The 21,292-nt window shown below is 38.0% G+C and overlaps 1 protein-coding gene across 5 annotated transcripts in view; it reads right to left on the reverse strand.

The window, feature by feature from the left end:
- Positions 1-21,292, reverse strand: part of KIAA0825 — a 195,725-nt gene that overhangs the window by 75,423 nt on the left and 99,010 nt on the right. The window contains exon 21 of one of the 5 annotated variants that reach the window (XM_080972314.1): positions 15,396-15,565. The exons of the other annotated variants lie outside the window; for them this stretch is intronic. Within the exon in view, the coding sequence (XP_080828440.1) occupies positions 15,451-15,565 (115 nt within the window). The 3' untranslated portion in view covers positions 15,396-15,450. Of the gene's footprint in view, positions 1-15,395; positions 15,566-21,292 lie in introns of those variants that run through there. 5 annotated transcript variants of the gene reach the window in all.

Raw genomic sequence — 21,292 nt, forward strand, 5'->3', positions numbered from 1 at the left:
GACTCGTTTAATGTGTTATTAGGGTTGCCATCCACCCATGATTACATTAAAAAATGTGTTCTAGGAGGTAGTTAGTATCAATATCTGGGAAGTCAGTAACTATATTAAATACTACTTCAAAGTTGACCTAACAAAACTTTTTTGATATTAACAGCAGTGTTGGACCCACCAACTCAGTCCATTACCCTATGCACTTTAGCTGATCCACCAATTTCTACCAGGTTCCACTAAAGATCCACCAGGTTCCTTCCTGACTTCATACCAAGAATGTTGACACACATCAAGGGTCTTTCCCTGCCCTAGTATTCTTGAAAACCCAGTGTATTGTGCACTTGGACCTATGTTTGTAGGTGCAGGGAAGCCTCTAAAGTCTTGTGCCCAAAAAAGCTTACACAATACAATATATGCATAGCAATTTGCCGTTATAAATGCTATAATTTAATGTACAAATTCACTATGAGTCAGTATATACTAATATATGCAAGTCTCAGACTGGTCTTTTGCACAAAAGAAAATGAAAATACTATGATTTCAGTACTTCTAATCTTATTATAAACATATACAATATTATTTTTATACAGGTTATGTGCTGAAATAACTGTACAGTATATTAATTTAATTTACATGAAACATTACCCAATATAATAATTCAAATATTTACTTCTATGAAGTATTTTGAACCAATGCACCCTTCCTAGCTGATAACGGCCATATTTTGTAGTACAGCTGTAGCAATACAATTACTGAAACTATAATTCTCTTAATATTTAAATAATATATTAAAATTTAATATTCAGCACCTGGAAGAATCTGTTTGTGTGCCAACAAATGAGATAGTTGGGCCTGGAGCTTTTATACATATGGGACTCAAAAACAACCTATCACAAATAATTACTAAGCTAGAGCAGCTGTACTCGCCATACTAGGCTCTGAAAAATCAGGTCAAAGTTGCATGAATCTGTTCCTTTTAAATTATGCCTACACAAAAAAATCCACTCTGCTTTGTATGGCATTTCCACCTATTTTATAATTATTTAGTTATCCTAATTGTAATGCAATAAAGCAACAGGGATTCGACACTTTCTTCTGAAAAATTGTAAAGCAGATTCTGCAAATAATAATATTATTATTAAACACAAGTGTGATGAAAGACTAATTTGGAAGAATATTTACTTACATAATATTAATAGCACACAATGTACTGTTTTAAAACAAACTCTGCAATGGAAGACGTATAACTCAATTGCAGTTATTTATATTTAGATATATTGTAAGTTATGTACTTTGGCATATTTAATTACACCATTATTGATGGGATCACAAGTTGATTGGAAACATAAATGACAATGCATTTTTTAAAAAATGCATATCCATTAAAAATGTTTTTTCACACTGTTTTTATCCTAGTGTAGTCTAAAAGCTCTTCAACTTTTTTTTGTCAGAGGGAGGGGATAAATACCATATGTTTGTATCTCATTACCTCAAATAATTCTAATGAAAGTCATTCTACTACTACCATGCTAATAAGACATCCAATTTACTAAACAATGAATATTGAAAATACATTTAAAAGGTACAAATGACTGTCCGAAGAATGACACTGGAAAATATTAAGTAACAGCTCTACCTCCAGATAAGCCTCACAATTAAAGAGTTTTAATGAAGAGAGCTTTCAAAGGCAAAACCAGGAGGCATTGATTAGATTGCCTCTAACTTTGTGTTTTGACACCTTCGTTTTTCGTGGCATTATATTGTCTCTGTGCATCTTACAAAGGAAGCCTTTTTACTAAGCCCACACATGAACAGGAGACAGCAGTGCTTATAAAAGAGACTGTCAAGGGTGTGAGCCAAAATGGGTCTCATTTGGATTTCAAGTGAAGAAAACTCCTAATGCATTTCATTACAATGTATGCGAACCTCTGAAAAGAAGGATGGACTGGGATTCTCATCCCTATTAATTTATTGAAATGGATTCAGTTCCCCCCCCCCTTGTATATCAAGGGAGGCCATGTGTTTCAAGCAAGGTAACAATATTATAGAACCAAATAACCAAATATGCAATGTGCCCTTCTGTGAGATAAAGGGGATACATTTTTAAAACAAAAACAAAAACTAGAATAGCTTTTTAGAAATCAAAGATTCATTCTTATTAATTTTAAATCCACCTTTTAGCTAAGCACAATATTTATAGCTCACTCCTATGCTCAGACCTAGGTCCCACTGAGTTCAGTGGGACTTACTTCCATGAAGGTGTGCTTATGGTTATATGCTGTTACCACACTAAGGCTTTCATTATGTGAAATTCTAATTTCCACCAAACCCATACTCATACAGTTAGAGTGTCATAATTAAATTCAGATAAATATTTTCCAGATTACACAATATCTTCTTGATTAATGTGCTTCAAAATAATGCAATACACAATCAACTGTAACATTATGTTGAAAGTATCCAAAAGTGCAACATTTTGTATGATCCTGTACAATGTTTAGTTTAAAACAAAATAAGGTTTTGAAAATCCCCCCCCCAACCCACTGTAAAATTATGCAAAGCTGAGAAAAAGTTTGTGCACATTTTTAAAGTTGCTAACTTTCACTTTTGTGGTTACCATGGTCTATATCATATGGAATAATGTTTCAAATATACATGATAAACTATACATATATTCTAACCATTTCAATGCCATAATCATTTAGAAATGAGAGATCATACACCATGAATAGTTAAATAAATTCAATGCTCATCTGTTTATATGCAATAGCAACATGATAGTTAAATCAAGCAGTCAAAAATCCTTGTATCAAAATACAGAAGAATTAATCTATGTATAAACATTCAGGTATTATGGATGTTAAGTGCCACTCATCAACAACCTATTTCATGTATAGGGGAAAATAAAGTAAGTATTCTACTGAACCTGTTAATTTAAAATGCTAGTGACAGTCTCCCATCCAGTGGAGAGTCCTGTTGGCAGAAGGGTATTTCTTTCCCCTGGAAGCCACCCACCCATCTAAGAAAATATGTTCTTGAGGGCTGGAGGATGCTTTGGAACAATATGGGAAACTGTAGGGAGAAGCAGCAAAAATCGCCACTACCCCTTCCACCACCAGATGCCTCCTCTGGATTAGAGCCACAGTGATAAAAAATAAAATAAAATTACAACCACACATTCAGATATCTGCTATTAAGAAATATTTTGTTTGCCTCTTTTTAGTATTTAGTGTTGCTCCTACATGCACATAAAACTTCTGAATGCCTGTACATATTTTGGCACTATGTATATCAAAGCGCATCTAATGCTGTGCACATCAACATTATGTATGAATATAACATGGTATATGTCAGAAATGGGAGTGAATGCTGACAACTGACTCTTAATTCCTTAAGTGGCTCAGCAAGAAATGTCAGAAATGTTTAAGTCACAATCCTTGCTTTTAATATTTATACTAAGAATAAGAAAAACAACTTTTATTAGGAAATCACTTAAATGAGATAACATTGCAAAAATGAGTACTTTTTATTGAAAGTACTCAGCTTTAAATTTAATGCTAAATTTTCTGATATTTCTCTCTGAGTTTATTCAAATCTTGATAATTACTGGTAAATGTCAACAATCACCACATTTCTCACACATACTGCAGAATATACATGCATTATGTTCTTTGTTATTGCTTTTATAAATTGGTTGTTGTATTTGTGCTTTTATGACTATGTTGCACGCCACTCAGTATTTTCAATATAAATGAAAACAATGCCAATGCTATTAAAGTAAGCGAGTTAGTGGGTCAGTATGATCATCTAGTTATCTATCATCTACTTATCTATCTATAGTTATCCCCATCTAGTTATCCCTATCTATGGATAAGGATGACCATGTAATATGTGCACACGTGTACACCCAGAGATATGCAAATGGAATAACTCCACTTTGTTTGACTGTACAGACAATTATAGCTTATGCAATCTTAAATGTGACTATATAATATTTATGTATAAAAGTATTTCTATAGCACCATATCAAAAGGTATCAGGGCAGTGTACAACAATAAAAACACTATAAAAAACAGTACAAATAATTATATAGATATATAGATATAGATAAATATGGTTTTGCCCTGTAAAATGCACTAGGAGACATAAGCCCTGAGTAAAATTAAAATAGATGTAGATAAATTGTCAACTATCAACCAATTTTGGTTAATAAAATTTAAGATACAACATTGCTGCTGTGAATTCAACAACAAACCATCCATTGATTTTAATGTGGCAATATCAAATACATTGTGATGAAGCTTCAATAAATTAATATTAACTATTTGCACAATTAGCATATTATACATACAAAAACAAGACTAGTAAGAATAAAGCTCAGCTTATTTGGGAGGAATCATAACTGACTTAAAAGTGATGCACGTGTCAAGTTTATCTTGACAGCTGCTACATACACAGGCAAAGCACATTAAACAAAAACACAGGGAAATCACTTATTTGATCATTTATTTTAAGTACTTAAAGGTACCAGGAGTTCAACAAAGTTCTGTATATGAATACAAATTTTGGACAATTTGCTGAACTGACATTGTTAAGGTAAATATATTTTTAATTGCAATAAATTTCAGTGAATATCCTTTCTCAAAACATAATATAATAACACTATTTTTACAATATAAAGTTTATTATATTCTGAATAAAACTGACAAGGGTGAAATTTGATCCATAAACTAAGTGACATACTTATGTTAATTCACCTTTTAAGAGATATAATGTGTTGCTCAGTTTTTTGACAGGCCTTGCATTCCTTCTGGAGACATGTTGAAAAACACCATATTTTCTTTCAATAAGGAAGATCACTTTATCCACTATCATTCTCATTCCATTTCAATAAAAAAATAATCAATCAAATTCATGTTCCCAATTTTTACTTGTTGAACTGTCAATTATGCATACACAGTAACACAGACTTATTTATTCTGCAAATTTATTCTGCAATACATCTCAGAAAGATTTATAAAAACTAAAAATAAAAAATTGTGGCCTATACATTTTAGCCAATAGTAGCTGGGGGGGGACGGGACTCTTAACATGAATCTATAAAATATCTAATTTCAAAAGATATACCTTTTTAGCTGAATAATATTAGTAGCCATTTTTTTAAAAGAAGAAGAGGGAAACTAAGTTATAGTTTCAGAGTAATAGGGATTCTACTGACTAACGTAACTGCACCAGTTGTCTAAATGGTAGTAACATCCATGTCAGACATGTGGTTATCTTCTCAACTTGACCTATTCGTGAATGTGTAAATCAAACGTTTGAAGGACAATCTAGTGACCTGTCATGCCCTCTCAAACACAATACCAGTAGTGCCACATTTTGGATAAAAAACATTTCATCAACGAAGCCTTTGCGACATCTGGCGGTGCGAAGAATATGCAAAAAATTAGTTTTGTTTTTTTTCAAATCTATCAGTACTTGAAAATTCCTGTCCAAAAGGCTTTGATACCCTCTAGCGGGGGGACAAAAGCAATCTGGTCTGTAAAACTACGTGGACTATCATGAATCCATATGGTGCAAAAGGTCAAATCTTGAGATGTAGTGACATTGCGACAATGAGACACTTGCTAGACAGAAAGCTCACTCATTTAAATATAAAAAAGATCCTCATCTAATGTTCCCACACATTTAAAACTATAGAGAAAAGATAGCCAAAGTATCCAATGCAAATGCTGTAGAGTGAAAATGAAGTGTATATATGTTTCAAAATTAGATGATTACTTGAGTGCTTCACAAATGTATTACGGGTAAACTAACAGCGCATTTTTGTTGATAGATTCTGAATGCACAGAAATAAAATAAAAAAACTTGAAACTTAGAGTAGTTAACAAACATCATATCTTCCCTTACATTTATTTGTGCGGCCAATTAATGTTAGCTGAACTATGAGTTTCTGTATTACAAAATTGTAAATAATATTGGTAAATGCTGATGTGCAAAACAAAAAATGGTATCAAACATTTGTTATTTTTCTACAGTCATTTCAGAAAAACAGAGATAAAAGAAACAATTTCACCCAGCTATTGTATCAACCAAGAGACTATATGACGACCAAACTGAGAAACAATGAATAATAGTCAAGGTAGTATCACTGATGTTTTCAAATAGTTTATTCAATTTATTGCATTTATTTACATTAGATAAATCCAAAAAGATTTTGAAACAATTTTCTATGGAATGGCACACTTCTATCATTTTGACTCTAATGATCAGTATTTGATATTCTCTTTCTTTACTGTAATATAGACATCCTGGAACAAATGTTCAACAACTATGTTATTGCAATGTCAGGTAAACAAGAACTATTTTAGTAGCAGAACTTCACAGAAATCACATACTAACAATCATCAGTGGAAAAACAAGGAGAGAGATTTATGAAAGCACTCAAGTGATTCAGGAACAAAAATACCACCCACTCAAGATGGCAGACTTAAAAAGTAAAATGTTCAAGACAAGGTTTCTGTATAATTCTGTGCATATAGAATATGGTTAATTGATTATAGGTTAATTTTCCAAACTAAATGTAATAGTTTGTTATCAGATAATCTGGAAAGATACCTGGTTGAGTATATTCCACACTGTCAGAAATTTAAAGTTTGGGCTTTGCTTATGGACAGAGGTATCAAAGTTGTTAAAATACTTCCTTAGAAAGACAGCTAACATTTTTGTACATATCTAGTCTAAGGCACTCTTAATTGCTAGAAAAGTCTGAAAAGGAGACACCATTACATCCATCACACATCTCAAAACATGAAGTCTGCCTCAAAAGAGTGATCAGCATTCCAAGAGAGAGCACAGCACACCACATATAGAATAGAATTCAGGTGTGTGAAAGTTCTCTCTTCACACAATTTAACTTTGGAGTGGGGGGGGGGGATAAAGAGATTTCCCAATGGCAGCCAGGATGAAAACTAGTATAATATAAAACACCAGAAGCTATTGAACTATAAGATGCCATAGCTAGAAAATAACTAATAACACATAATAACAGTGCCAGTAAGTAGTTATAGATTTTCATAGAAAAACAAAGCAGAATAGTTATCTTGCCCAGCTCCTGGAACCACAACATTGCACATGTGAATAGATCTACAGGTACTTTTTCAATGCACTAAGCATTCATGCAGACTTTTCCTAGGCCTTTCTGGACAACACAAACAGCCTGCCCCCACTGCTAGAACAGATTACTGTATGTCACAATGAAGAAGGTGAAGTTTTCACATGGACAACCAAAACCTCCCAGCATTTCTAATGACTACCCAGAACACTTTCTGGATATATTGTTCAGAAGTGCTGGGGCTGAATCTCAGCCAAGCATATCGGAGGTCAAAATGCTATAAAGACTCATTCCTGGTTTGCATGCCACACTAAGTCTTATCGGAGCAATTCCAATGGAGGCATCCAGAACACAGTTAGTTCCATCTGTACTGTATCAGTTTTAATCTTTGAGGCTTGAGGATGTGGACAAGCTGTTTGAAGAAGTGCAACTAACTACCTGACCCCTTGCCCAACTGGCATTCAGAAACATGTTCTGTCTAATCCTGGAGGTAGTATACTGCAATCATGACAAATAGTCATTTAGAGCTGCTAAAACTTCACAATCCCCTCTCTACTGCATTTCACCATTCAACAACAATCCCACCAGGTTACTGACCCTGAATCACAGTTCAGGATTATCACACACAACAACAACAATTATTTTATTATTTGTACACCGCCTATCTGATTGGGTTGCCCCAGCCACTCTGGGTGGCTTTCAACAAAAATAAAAGCACAATAAATCATCAAACATTACCTCCTCTCCCTTCAGCAAATGGATATAACAACCCTGAGTTACTTTGCAGGGCTGATGTAGCTCACAATCTCTCAGCCACAATCCTGCCCCTTACAACATGGCTTTAATAATGATTGACTATCTGCATTGGCATTAACAGAGTAATTTTTTTTTTTTTAAAATTAAAGTTTAGAAGACAATCACATTCTTGCATGTAATGACATGAGTAAGAGAGATCATCTGCTATGCAGTCACAGCTACACTAAAATTCTGTATACCTGGATTGTTTTCTATGGAGGCAGTAAAAACTTCTCTTCCCAGGAAGAGCAACAGAAAAGTCTTTTAAAAACATCAATAGTTATTTATACATGTTTCATTATAGTCTTTGTCTCATTGGCTAGCTCTGCTTTCCTAAATCTCAGTCAGTAATTCATTCACAATCTAAAAGCACTAAATGGTTAAAGGACTCTGGGGTTGCGGCGCTCATCGTGCTTTATTGGCCGAGGGAGCCAGCATACAGCTTCCGGGTCATGTGGCCAGCATGACGGTCAGGGAACTGCCATCAGTGCCGGAGGGAGAGAGCAAGCTCCAGAGGTATTCCAGAGAGCGTCCTGGGATTGGGAGAGGCAGCCCATCTTCTGGGGAAGAGAATCAGCGTAGCACCAGTGGAGAAGGGGGGCAGATGGGGGAATTGGCGAGGCGGTCCCATGACTCCTTGCCGGGGACCAGCGGGGAGAGTAAGGGTCCTCCGCTGCCTACGCCCTCCTTGCGCAGAAGGCTTTCGCGCAGAGAGAGTAGGAGGAGACTAGGTGTCAAAGAGCTTCTTTGCTGGAAGAAGTTTAAGAAACGCCCACTGACGGATTCTGCCAGCGATTGAGACAGCCACGGATGAGTGGCTTTCCTGACAGAAAAGGTTCACTCAGGCAACCCAGCCAGGTGTTGGCACCGGCTTACGCACGAGCAACCCCTAGAACCATTACAGCAATCCGTCAGTCCCTGACGTTGCTTGTGCGCAGCCCCGGAGAGGCAGCACGATGAGCCAAACAGGGCTGGCCGGAGAGACAGAGCAAGAACCCATGGTGCGAGGTCTGGTCGAGAGGAACCGAGACCTGGAGGCACATGTCGCTACCCTGTCTGCGCGGCTGGAGGAGAGACAGGCTCAGGATGCACAGGTCAGAGCCACCCCGATAGGGAGGAAGGTCCCGGGGCTGGTACACAAGTTTGGTGGAAAGCCCCAAGACTACAATGCCTTCCGAACGGAAATTCAGTATGCTTTGGAATTGCAGAAAAATGACTTTGCGGATGACGGGGAGAGGGTGGCTTACATTGTGGGACATCTGCAGGATGGGGCGCGCGAATGGATCAGGCCCCTAATGGTGACGCAGAATGATGCATTGAAAGATCTTAAGAAATTCTACCAGGGAATGGACGCGATGTTCTCCAGCGAGGTTGAGCAAAGCGTGACACGGCGGGAGCTGATGGGGTGCAAGCAGGGGGGCCTGTCCGTCAGAAACTACTGGTCGCGTTTTGTGGACTTCCGGGTTGGTGCCTCCGGTAATGGCGGAATTCCTCTGATCGGGAGGAATTTGCCCCGTGGGAATCTGGGTCTGGCCGCCATGGCGAAGGCGGAGACCCGCAAAAAATCACAGGCGGGAGAAGCCTGAGAGCGTGGGATTCGGCGGGCACCCTTTGCGCCTCCCCTACTCGCAGGGAAACCCGGTTTCGGGGGTCCAGAGCGACGTGGGGTGAGCGGTGCGGTACTTCGAATTGTCTGCTTCTTCCACGGAGCGAAGCCGCATAGCTGTTGCCGGAGAGCGCTGACTTTTTCCTGTGGACAATTTGACTTCAAAGTAATTACCCGTAATTACCCGTGAGTGGAGCTGAAGCGGGAGAATTGGATTTTTAAATGTTTAATTTGGTACTGTAACGGGGAGGTTTAATACAGGAAGTCCGCCTTTCCCCTTTTGTAAATAGACTGAAGCAATGAGGCTGCAAGCTGAAGTCTTGGAAAGTCTGTTGTAAAAGACTAAATTTCCATCAGTAAAGAACATTAAACCCCCCCCTTGGAGGCAGGAGAAGAGGGGGGGGAAGTTGTGGACTGAGTATGCCTGCAGGAGAGAGCGAAGAGAGCTAAAATACTGCCGCTCTGACCCTGGAAATGGGCTGCTAGCAGGACTGACGCTTTTCGGAATGTTCATTGACAGCGTTTAGAACGTTCATTGACAGCTAGCTAAATAAGAGAAATACATTGTTTCTACTGTCTCCGGCTGCTTTTAAAAAGGAGTAAAGTAACTGAAAACTGAAACTAACTTTTGATTGTTTGGACTGTGTTTAAAAGAGGACATTATTGACTAATATAAAATAATATAAATAGAAACTGTTTCACCCTAGTGTAAGACTTTGAAACTGGTTGCTTTACAAGAGTTGGGCTAGGGGAATTTCCAGCTGCAAGATAAAAAACTGTGAGACTCTGGGACTGACCTTGAATCTTTTAAGTGTTATGGCAAATGGAAAGGATAAAACAGATCAGTCAACGGCTGAAAAAACATTAAGGTCTGGGAGGACTCGGCAGCAACCCAGGAGAGGCTCAATACCAGGCCTCCCAGCTTCTTCTGCTGCTGCTTCTGCATCAGTACATTCAGAACCAAGAGGAATGTCAACAGAAGAGGTTTTAGCGGTTGCATTAGGTAAGATAAATGATTCACTGGAACAGCTTAATAAGAAAGTGGATGCTGCAACTATTAAAATCGACTTAAATACGGAAAGTATAAATAATCTGGGACAAAAGGTGAATACTAATATAGAAACCATCCAGAAATTGATACAGGAATCCACTTTGATACGGCAGACTGCGGAGGAAGCCAGGGAGAAAGCCGTTGCTGCTGAATGTAAAGTAACACAACTGGAGAGAGAGAGAGAGTCCCAGCCCTACAGAGGCAACTTGATGAACATAAGTTGACGCTTGCTATGATTGAATTGAAAGAAAAACAGACGAATTTGAGGATCAGAGCCCTACCTGAATTGGAGAAGGAAAGCTTGACAGACTTTCTCACACAGGAATTTGCTGACTTTTGGGACTTGGACTTGGGTCAAGAAGAGTTTAGAATTGTGAGGGCCTTCAGACTTGGAAGAGGAGGGAAAAAAGAGAAGAATAGAATAAGAGACTGCTTGATCACCCTTCGAACTAAAGAAGAGAGAGATAGAATCTTGGGTTGGCACTACCAGAAGAACCTAGAAGTACAACAGTCAAGAGTGGTAATTTTTAAAGACGTCACGAAATACCTTTTGGATCTTAGGCCTAACTACGGAGATATTGTTGCCCTGTTGAGAAGGAATAAAATCATCTTTAGGTGGGAGTTTCCCCAAGGTTTATCTTTCAGTTTCAAAGGAAGGAAAATAAAAATAAGATCAGTAGAAGATAAAGTAAAGTTTTTGTACAAATACGAAGAAGATCTGCAGAAGGGACTTGGAAAAGAACCAAGAGCATCGGATAGAAGATCATCAGATAGAGGACTAGAGCAGAGAGCATCGGACAGAAGATCACCAAACAGGGGAATATTGGATATATCAGCATTATCCTTTGGATTGGATCCCCCAGTGAACATGTCACCATTACCACTAACAGAAGAAGAGCAAGCATTAGGTGCAGTTGGAGGAACATCAGCGTAATTACATGATGGTGTTGCAGGTTTCAGGAGGAGACAGGACTAACATTGGTTAAGAAAGTGAAATATTTAGGGGTTAACATGACTGCCAAAAATGTGAATTTATTTAAGGATAATTATGAAAAATGTTGGATTGAAGTGAAAAAGGATTTAGAAATATGGACAAAATTGAAGTTATCATTGTTAGGCCGAATTGCTGTGATAAAAATGAATGTGTTGCCAAGGATGTTGTTTTTGTTTCAAACATTGCAAATTTTGGATAAGATGGACTGTTTCAAGAAGTGGCAGAAAGATATTTCCAGATTTGTTTGGCAGGGCAAGAAGCCTCGAATAAAATTTAAGATATTAACTGATGCCAAAGAAAGAGATGGATTTGCCCTGCCAGACCTTAAACTTTATTATGAATCAGCTGCTTTTTGCTGGCTGAGAGAATGGCTGCTTCTTGAAAGCACTGACGTGTTGGATTTAGAAGGCTTCAATAATCCATTTGGCTAGCATGCATATTTGTGGTACGATAAGGTAAAAGCACATAAAGCGTTTAAAAATCATATTGTTAGAAAAGTATTGTTTAATGTTTGGGTAAGATATAAAGATTTGTTAGAAAAGAAAACCCCAAGATGGTTGTCACCAATGAAGCAAAGGCACAGAAAAAACTCAATATGGAGGCCAAATGGCCGAAATATTGGGAAATTCTGGAAGAAGATGGAGACAGATTAAAATTGCAGACTTTTGAAAAATTGAAAAATAAAGTACGAGATTGGCTCCATTATTATCAAATAATGGAGACATACAATCTGGACAAAAAAGTTGGTTTCCAGGTGGAAAAATCAAAATTGGAAACAGAATTGTTAGATCAAAAAATCAAGAATTTGTCAAGAATGTATAACTTGCTGTTGAAATGGAACACTCAGGATGAAATGGTGAAATCAGCTATGATTAAATGGGCACAAGATGTTGGACATAACATAATGATGGCTGACTGGGAATAGTTATGGACCACAGGTATGAAATTCACGGCATGTAATGCCCTAAGAGAAAATTTAATGAAAATGATTTATAGGTGGTACATGACACCAGTCAAGCTTGCAAAAATTTACCATTTGCCCGACAATAAATGTTGGAAATGCAATGAGACTGAAGGTACATTTTTTCACCTTTGGTGGACATGCCCAAGGATTAAGACATTCTGGGAGATGATTTATAACGAAATGAAAAAGGTATTTAAATATACCTTACTGAAGAAACCAGAGGCCTTTCTCCTGGGCATGGTTGGCCAATTGGTGTTAAAGAAGGATAGAACTTTTTTTATGTATGCAACAACAGCAGCAAGAATACTCATCGCGAAGTATTGGAAGACACAAGATTTACCCACCCGGGAAGAATGGTAGATGAAGTTGATGGACTATATGGAATTGGCGGAAATGACTGGCAGAATCCGAGACCAGGGAGAAGAGTCGGTGGAAGAAGCCTGGAAAAAGTTTAAAGACTATTTACAGAAATATTGTAAAATTAATGAATGTTAGAAAAATGTTGGAATGAAGTTATATGGCTTTAGTAGAAATGTTTTAAGGAATTAACTATAAATAGATTAATAGAGTATTAAAGGGAAAAATAAGGATAGAATGTGTTAAGATAATTATAGGATAGAAAGCAGAGGAAGATGGAAAGGAATTGCTGAAACAATTAATAGAAGTGGAATACAAAAAGGGAGGTGTGAGGAGGCCAAGTGAAAGAAAGATAAGATGTTGAAATTGTTTGATGTGTTTTAAACTGTTTTTGTTTTTGTTTTGTTTTGTTAGTTTAATGTGTTAGGGTTATGTAGTTTTTGTATTGTATTGTATTGTTTGTTTATTTATTTATTTATTTATTTTTGTAGTGTCTAAATTGTTGGAAAACTAATAAATATTACTTTCAAAAAAAAAAAAAAAGAAACTACTGGTCGCGTTTCGCGATGTTAGTCCACAAGCTCGGGTGGGATCTGGACTCTGAACCAATGCAAATGTTGTTTGAAGCGGGTTTGAACCCCAAAGTGAAAGACGAGTTGTCCCGAGCGCCCCGCCCGCGGTCGATGGATGAACTCACAAAGACTGTGCTTGCGATCGGTGTACGCCAGGAAGCGCGGGCTCAGGAGAAGCGGGAGATAAGGGCGGAACGTTTCCATGACAACCGCATTCCGGAGATGCCGAGGGAGCCTTCCCAGGCGGCGGAGCCGATGGAAATTGATGTAGCGCGCGCGCGCGCGAAGTTTCAAACGCTGGTGAAGGTCGGAAAAGGGAGGGGAAGGAGTGGAAAATACCAAGAAGTGTTTCCTCTGTCAGCAACCGGGACATTTTGCAAAGGTCTGCCCTCAACGAAAAGCCTGGCAAGGCATGATGGGGGCTGCAGGCCACGACGAGAAGGGGGAGGAAGAGCCGGTGCAGGGAAACGACAACACCTGGCTGCCAACCAGCAGGGGCAGCAGCCAGGCCAGCAACCAATAGAAGTGCCCCAGCCTGACCCTCCCAAGGCAGCTATAGCCATAGAGGTGGTGCTAGAACTCCCAAATGGGCACCCCGTCAAAGTGGAGGGGCTGCTAGATTCTGGCAGCTCGTGTAACCCCTAGAACCATTACAATGACTAAGCTGCTTCTGGCGAACCAGAGCAGCGCACAGAAACGCCATTTACCTTCCCACCGAAGCAGTACCTATTCATCTACTTGCACTTCATGCTTTCGAACTGCTAGGTTGACAGGCTGCCTTTAGATGTTTTCTAAAGGTTGTATAGTTACTTATTTCCTTGGCTCAGGGATTGCATAACCATACCCTCCAACATTTCTCCGGTGAAAATAGGGACGGCCTAAGGCAAAGTGGGACATTCCGAGACCAAATCAGAAACTGGGACGACTTCTTTAAGTCCAGGACTGTCCCTGGAAAATAGGGACATTTGGAGGGTCTGTATTTCTTAACTCTCATTCCAAACTGTAATGTAAGTGAAGCATTCTTTTCTTCTTTCTTTTCCTTCCACCCCTTAACTATTTTACACTGTAAGTTTCTTTGGATTGAAGATATGTTCACAACAGTGTTGTTAGGAAGTGGTCCCAGGGGGACAGAGCATGAAATCTTTTGTGCTGAGACTTGGCTCTCCTGCCTCTTTCCTCCTTTTCTCTCTCTCTTATAGACAGGCTTTCCACCAGAAAGTCAGCCTAAATTTATACATGTAATTCAGCACCTGAAATTTTGTGCAAATTTGTATAATGGTCCTGTTCCTGAAGCCTTTCTACCACTTTAACAGTGCCCCTACATGCCTGTGTCTACCACATAACTCTGTAAGGTGCCATGTACCCTATTAGCAAATCAGCACAGTTCTTCATATTATTTCAGTTGATATAAGTCTCATAGAAATGGAGAAATTTCTAAGCAAAGTGTATTTCCCATGGGTTACCCAACACAAAAAAAGAGTTACTGAAATCCCCTATAATACCACAATAGCATTTGCATGAAATTCAGATATTTATAAAGCAAAACATGCCAGAATTAAGATGGTTTGAAAACAGAGTTCTAAAAAATAAACATACCTGAACATCAATAATGTATGAGGAGTACATTAGGGAAAACTAGGGTTTTTAAAAACACGTGCCAAAGCAAAAATTGTAGTAACACAGGAGAAGGCAAACATCCTTGGAAGGTAGTCATATAGACCTATTTCACTATTGAACCAAAATTGTAAGATGCTAGTAGAAATTTTTCTAGAGAGATTGAATTAAATATTACCTAGACATATTGGTATGGATCAGATGGGATTTATTAAATAGAGAAGATTGTTGGACATTATCCAAGCAATAAATAAAACAATAAGATCAGGGGAACACCAACTGCATTATGTTTTATTAATGCAGGAAACGCATACATTCAAACTAAATGGACCTCCTTTGTAAAGTGAATGGAAAAGTTTGGACTAGGCCCGAATTTTACAAAATGGATAAAGTTAATGAATAAAACCCCAAAGAGAAGGGTTTTGGTGCGCATCATGAATAAAGTCTGGTGTTGGGCAGAGGAACCTGGCAGATGTGTCCTTTGTTGTCTTTTCTGTTTGCCTTGTACTGTTTTCAGAATGGAATGAGACATAGAGGGGATAAAATCTGAAGTAAATTAAAATATCATTATATTCTAAATGTAATAATTATTTGCTTCCAAGATTGGTAAAGATTGTAACTTACTGGATCGATATCTATGGCTTCATTTCCCATGTGTTTAATATTTTACACATTTTGATGCATTTAATATTTGTCTGTAGGTAGTATGTTTGATAACACATATTATAAATAAAATACTTTTTTTAACCATATTGATGGAACTCTGCTTTCTGATCTACTGATAGGGCAATTATGAAGAGAGAACTTTTCACTGGCAAGCACTTATAAATGTAAAATAGCGTATCACTGGGAATTAGGAATATAATGTATTAAGTTGTTAAAGTTTTTAAAAATCCATGTTAAAACTGTGTGTACATTTGCCAAGTGTATTTTAGCTACTGGTTGCCAACAATGCCAAACTCTAGCAAATCATCCCAAATGTATATTGGCTTACTAAACCAACCGTGGCCCTGGGGACCACTTAACTTTGTTACCTTTGCGAGGGTAATTCAAGACCTTTCAATGCAAGAATCCTCTCTACCTATTGTTCTACTTTCTTGTATCACCTTGTACTTTCAGGCTACTTTTCTGCTAAGTTTTGTATGCTCTTGAGTTGTTCAGAAATGTCCCAATAAATAAGAACTATTCTGTTTCTAGGGATTTGGCAGGTCATTTAATTCTCTTGTGGGTAGGTGATGTGCAACTGCCGACATCCTAGGAAATCCCTGAGATGCCATCTCTAAACAATGCAATAAAGAAGCCAAACTAAGAACTCCGAAATCATGGAAGTGTGATGTATAAGAGTTATTATGAATGGGGTAGGCATCACACAAGTCCATTCATCTTACACATACAGAGCACAGTGCTTATTGACTTGGCTCAGGACAGCTTCAGAATCTAAACCTTATATTTAGAAACTACGTAATTGAAAATTGTTGAATAATTGTTTGCAAATAAAATACAAGCCCATATCTGTTCTTTCAGAATGCTTCCCTGCTGAGAGTTCCATTCCTAGTTACTTGTAATCAGTGCTATTTTCCTAGAAAAAGAGGTGCTGGAACTAACCATGAACACCTCCTTGTTCTCTTATAATGGCAATGGCGCCCACCTGAGATGTGCCGGAACTGAGTTCCAGTTAGTTCCAACTGAAAAAAGCCCTACTTTTAATAATAATAATATTTTACATTTAAAAATGTAAAAGCAAGTGAATGTAAGCTGAAATTCTAAAGTAATTCATTAAATGTTTTACACAATCACAAGGTATCTACAATAATTTTTGCACTGAAGAGAATACCTATGTTCAGTGCTATTTTTCCAGAACGCCTCCCTTGGTTTCTTATAATGGCAATGGTGCCCACCTGATAGGTGCCAAAACTGAATTCTGGTGAGTTCCAGCTGAAAAAAAGCTCTGCCTATGCTTAAAAAAAAAGTTGAGGTAAATATATGAACAGTGCAATCCCATACATATCTACACATAAGTAAGTTTCATTGTTTTCAATGGAGCTTACTCCCAGGGAAATGTGGACAGGGTTTCAGCCGAAATGCTATTTTCATTGGGAGCAGGGAGAAAGAAAATAAAACCACATGTGGAATAATATTAAGCTAGCTATTTAAAAGTGGAAGTAATAAAAAAGAAAATTTATCTTTTAAGAGATACCACTATTCTGCATTTTTAAAAAAAGATTTCTTTGTATTTGAGAAACAATAAGAATGTCTTTGATTCAACATAGCATTTACAGAGATTTTGCTTTATATTATATAAATGCTTTCCGTTTTTAAGCAAATGTATTGTTAAATTACCCATATAATTATTTCAAAAGTTATTATACCCTTTTATTGTTCATTTCATTAACACTTCTTTGGAAAAGGTTTGGTTGTATATAAATGGCTGTAAGGTTATTTAGTAATACAATTAATAAGATAATTCCCATATTATTTTAGTGTGTCATTTCTTAAAAGGGTGTCTGTTATGAATTTAAACAACAACAGAAAGAGCTATCCAAAAAAGAGGTCATTCTTTTCTGCACTGATGGCAATAGCTCCAGTCTAAGATGACACCAAACTGGGAGGGGTGGCTAACACCCCAGAGGACAGGATCACACTTCAAAACGACCTTGACAGATTAGAGAACTGGGCCAAAACAAACAAGATGAATTTTAACAGGGAGAAATGTAAAGTATTGCACTTGGGCAAAAAAAATGAGAGGCACAAATACAAGATGGGGGACACCTGGCTTGAGAGCAGTACATGTGAAAAGGATCTAGGAGTCTTGGTTGACCACAAACTTGACATGAGCCAACAGTGTGACGTGGCAGCTAAAAAAGCCAATGCAATTCTGGGCTGCATCAATAGGAGTATAGCATCTAGATCAAGGGAAGTAATAGTGCCACTGTATTCTGCTCTGGTCAGACCTCACCTGGAGTACTGTGTCCAGTTCTGGGCACCACAGTTCAAGAAGGACACTGACAAACTGGAACGTGTCCAGAGGAGGGCAACCAAAATGGTCAAAGGCCTGGAAACGATGCCTTATGAGGAACGGCTAAGGGAGCTGGGCATGTTTAGCCTGGAGAAGAGGAGGTTAAGGGGTGATATGATAGCCATGTTCAAATATATAAAAGGATGTCACATAGAGGAGGGAGAAAGGTTGTTTTCTGCTGCTCCAGAGAAGCGGACACGGAGCAATGGATCCAAACTACAAGAAAGAAGATTCCACCTAAACATTAGGAAGAACTTCCTGACAGTAAGAGCTGTTTGACAGTGGAATTTGCTGCCAAGGAGTGTGGTGGAGTCTCCTTCTTTGGAGGTCTTTAAGCAGAGGCTTGACAACCATATGTCAGGAGTGCTCTGATGGTGTTTCCTGCTTGGCAGGGGGTTGACTCGATGGCCCTTGTGGTCTCTTCCAACTCTATGATTCTATTCTATAAGATGGGCCATGGAAATTAATGTTCTGCAAATGGAATTTTCCTGTTGTACAACGAAGAGGCTACTTCAGGACAGACAATAAGGTGTACTTCTACACACACACACACACACACACACACACACACACTTAAACTATAGATTTGCCTACCACAAGAGGTAGTGATGGCCACGGACCTGGTCTGCTTTAAAAGGGGCTTCAACAAATCATCATAAGACTATCAATGGCTACTAGTCATGATTGTTGTATACTATGTCCAGTATCAGAGGAAGTAGGCAAAAAACAAAACAAAAGATGGTTAGTGCACTCATGCCCTGGGTGACCACTGTGAAAAAGGATGATGGGCTATTTTATTTATTTATAGTATTTATAATCCACCTTTCACCAAATGGTCCTAGGGCAGGAGTAAATACATCATTAAAAACAGTAAGTATCAGGAAACCCTGTAAATTCATGTGCATTTAGTCTAATCCTGTAGGGCTCTTATGTTCTTAATTCCGCATTTTCTGATGCCTTAGCAAAACTGTACCTTCCTTCCAGTGAGGTGTAGAAGTGCAGATCATTATATTCTTCTTTCCCACGGTGTACAGCATCTCAACAAGTTCATTATACCCCATCCTTAAAAGTTGCTGTAGAAACCGTTATGCTACACCAGAATCAGTTTACTGAGCAAAATCCAAATACAGGTGGTGATCATTTCACGCAGGGATTCAAAAGGTCCCACACGTCAATTGCAAGTCAGTTGGATGTGCCTAAAATGGTCACTGACTGCACTGTTGGTTTTTTTATAGTTTTTATTTGAAATATAAAAATACCCCCCCCCAAACCTTATATTTGAAAACATTGCTCTACAATAAATTCAACCTTTCCTTTCTCCAATCTATCCAACCTTGTCATAAAACTTCAAGCTTCATCGAATTGTATTTGTACCCTCCCCGAGCCTCAGGATATTCAAATCAGATAAGACACAAGTAACTAAATTAGCAAAAACTTAAAAAGAGTAGAGTGGAAGAAGAAAAGGAGGGAGATTTTCTGAGATTCTCCATCAGCTACTTCACTATTTTTTCTCAATCCCCAAAGAAATCATGGAAATCATGGAGGAATGTATCCACATTCTATGAGTGGCATTCGACTGTTAGGGGAGACCCACTGAAATTAATGGGCCTAACTTCATTACGTTCATCAATTTCAAATAATACTATTAAAATAGTATTTTATATCTATAGGTAACTTTCTCATTGTCTGCAAAGGTCAAGAGGTCACAAGACTAGCAATCTATATCTAATCCCATTCAGGCCTTCCATTTTTTGCAGAATCAGCTTCTTCACAATGAGGCTGTTTCTTACATAGTCCCTAAATCTAAGGGTTATAGCTCATATGTACTGGGTAGAACTCAGAGCATGCTTCACACTGGGCTCCATGCACATACAACTTCTATAACCTCGTTTCTACAGCAATTGTCCCCCTATTTTCTGCCAATATTAAAGTTCAGTAACATTATAAATTAAGCTTGTTATTTTTTAAAATAAATATGTATGGTATTCTTTTGAGAACTAAGTAAACCAATTCCTAAATATATATCTCAAGAGCCATTAAATCTGTGTAAAATGATGCAGTTATTCATTTACTGTAACCTACAGAAATGAAAATAGCCTCAAACAAATAAAAAAAGAACTGCAATTTTCCCTCCTTAAACTATAGCATTTTTCTAACTAAAAATGAGAGGAGATAAAGGCTTAATAAGAGTGTTTGTAAGTCCACTTTGACAGTACTGTGTGTTGGATATGACTTTCACAGTCTGCTGGCAGTTTGTAGGAAAGCTACCACACCTGTGACTCTGCTGTTGATTAATGAGTCTTTCAACTTATCGCTACCATCTGAAGAAGGGCCATGGCCTTTCCAAGCTTCACTGGTTCATTCGCTTTCAACTGCAGTCCTACCAAGATATCTCCTATACAGAAAACCACACCTGGTTAAAGCAAATGAAAACCTCAATATGTCATTTTCTAGACAAGTAAAAAAGGATGTAAAACTAGACAAAAGATGTATTCAAGCAACATGAATACAGTTTTGTCATAACCTGTCAATCTAAAGTCTAATAAAAAAAAACCTTTCCTCAGTGACATATTTCATATTGCAAACTTTTGGAATGACAATACTCTGATTCTTTGTTACTATAATGTGCAGGTCTTACAACAAGGGGCTTTGCCCGCCGAAAACAACAGTTTGCTAATGCTATCTAGACAAATCGGCCATCTGAGTATTTTCAGGAATATTTAATTCAACCACCTGCTTCGCAGTTGTACTAAACCAAATCTTGGCTCCCAGAAACAAGCTTGTAGCCCCTTTTTTCTCCCCAGTTCTTTCTGCTGTCACACCACACTAATCCCAGGTTTGATTTAGTGTTTAATCCAGACCAGGACTCATGGTTAAGCTCTCTCTTTATGAACCCCAAGCTGTAACAAAGAACAAACCTTGGTTGCAGCTCATGGTTAGTCTGGATAATCCTATGTTCAGGAGGCATTCCAAGGCAAACATCGGCTTACATTGGAGCAGTACAGCAGTAAAGAAGACCGGAGAAAAAGGTGGCACCTGCAAGCTCCTATCTGGGAGCTTGCACATTGGCACTAAGCCAAAGACTGGCACTGTGTGATGTGTGAGTCAGTCTAAACAGAACTAATGGGAATATATTACACTTTTATAGGTGTGTTTTTAAAAAAAACCCTTCCCACATCTTTGTCATGTTTTCCATGCTTTAACCAATACCCCATCCC

Source organism: Podarcis pityusensis (assembly GCF_964106645.2).
Source record: "Podarcis pityusensis genome assembly, chromosome: 11".
Taxonomy (NCBI): Eukaryota; Metazoa; Chordata; class Lepidosauria; order Squamata; family Lacertidae; genus Podarcis; species Podarcis pityusensis.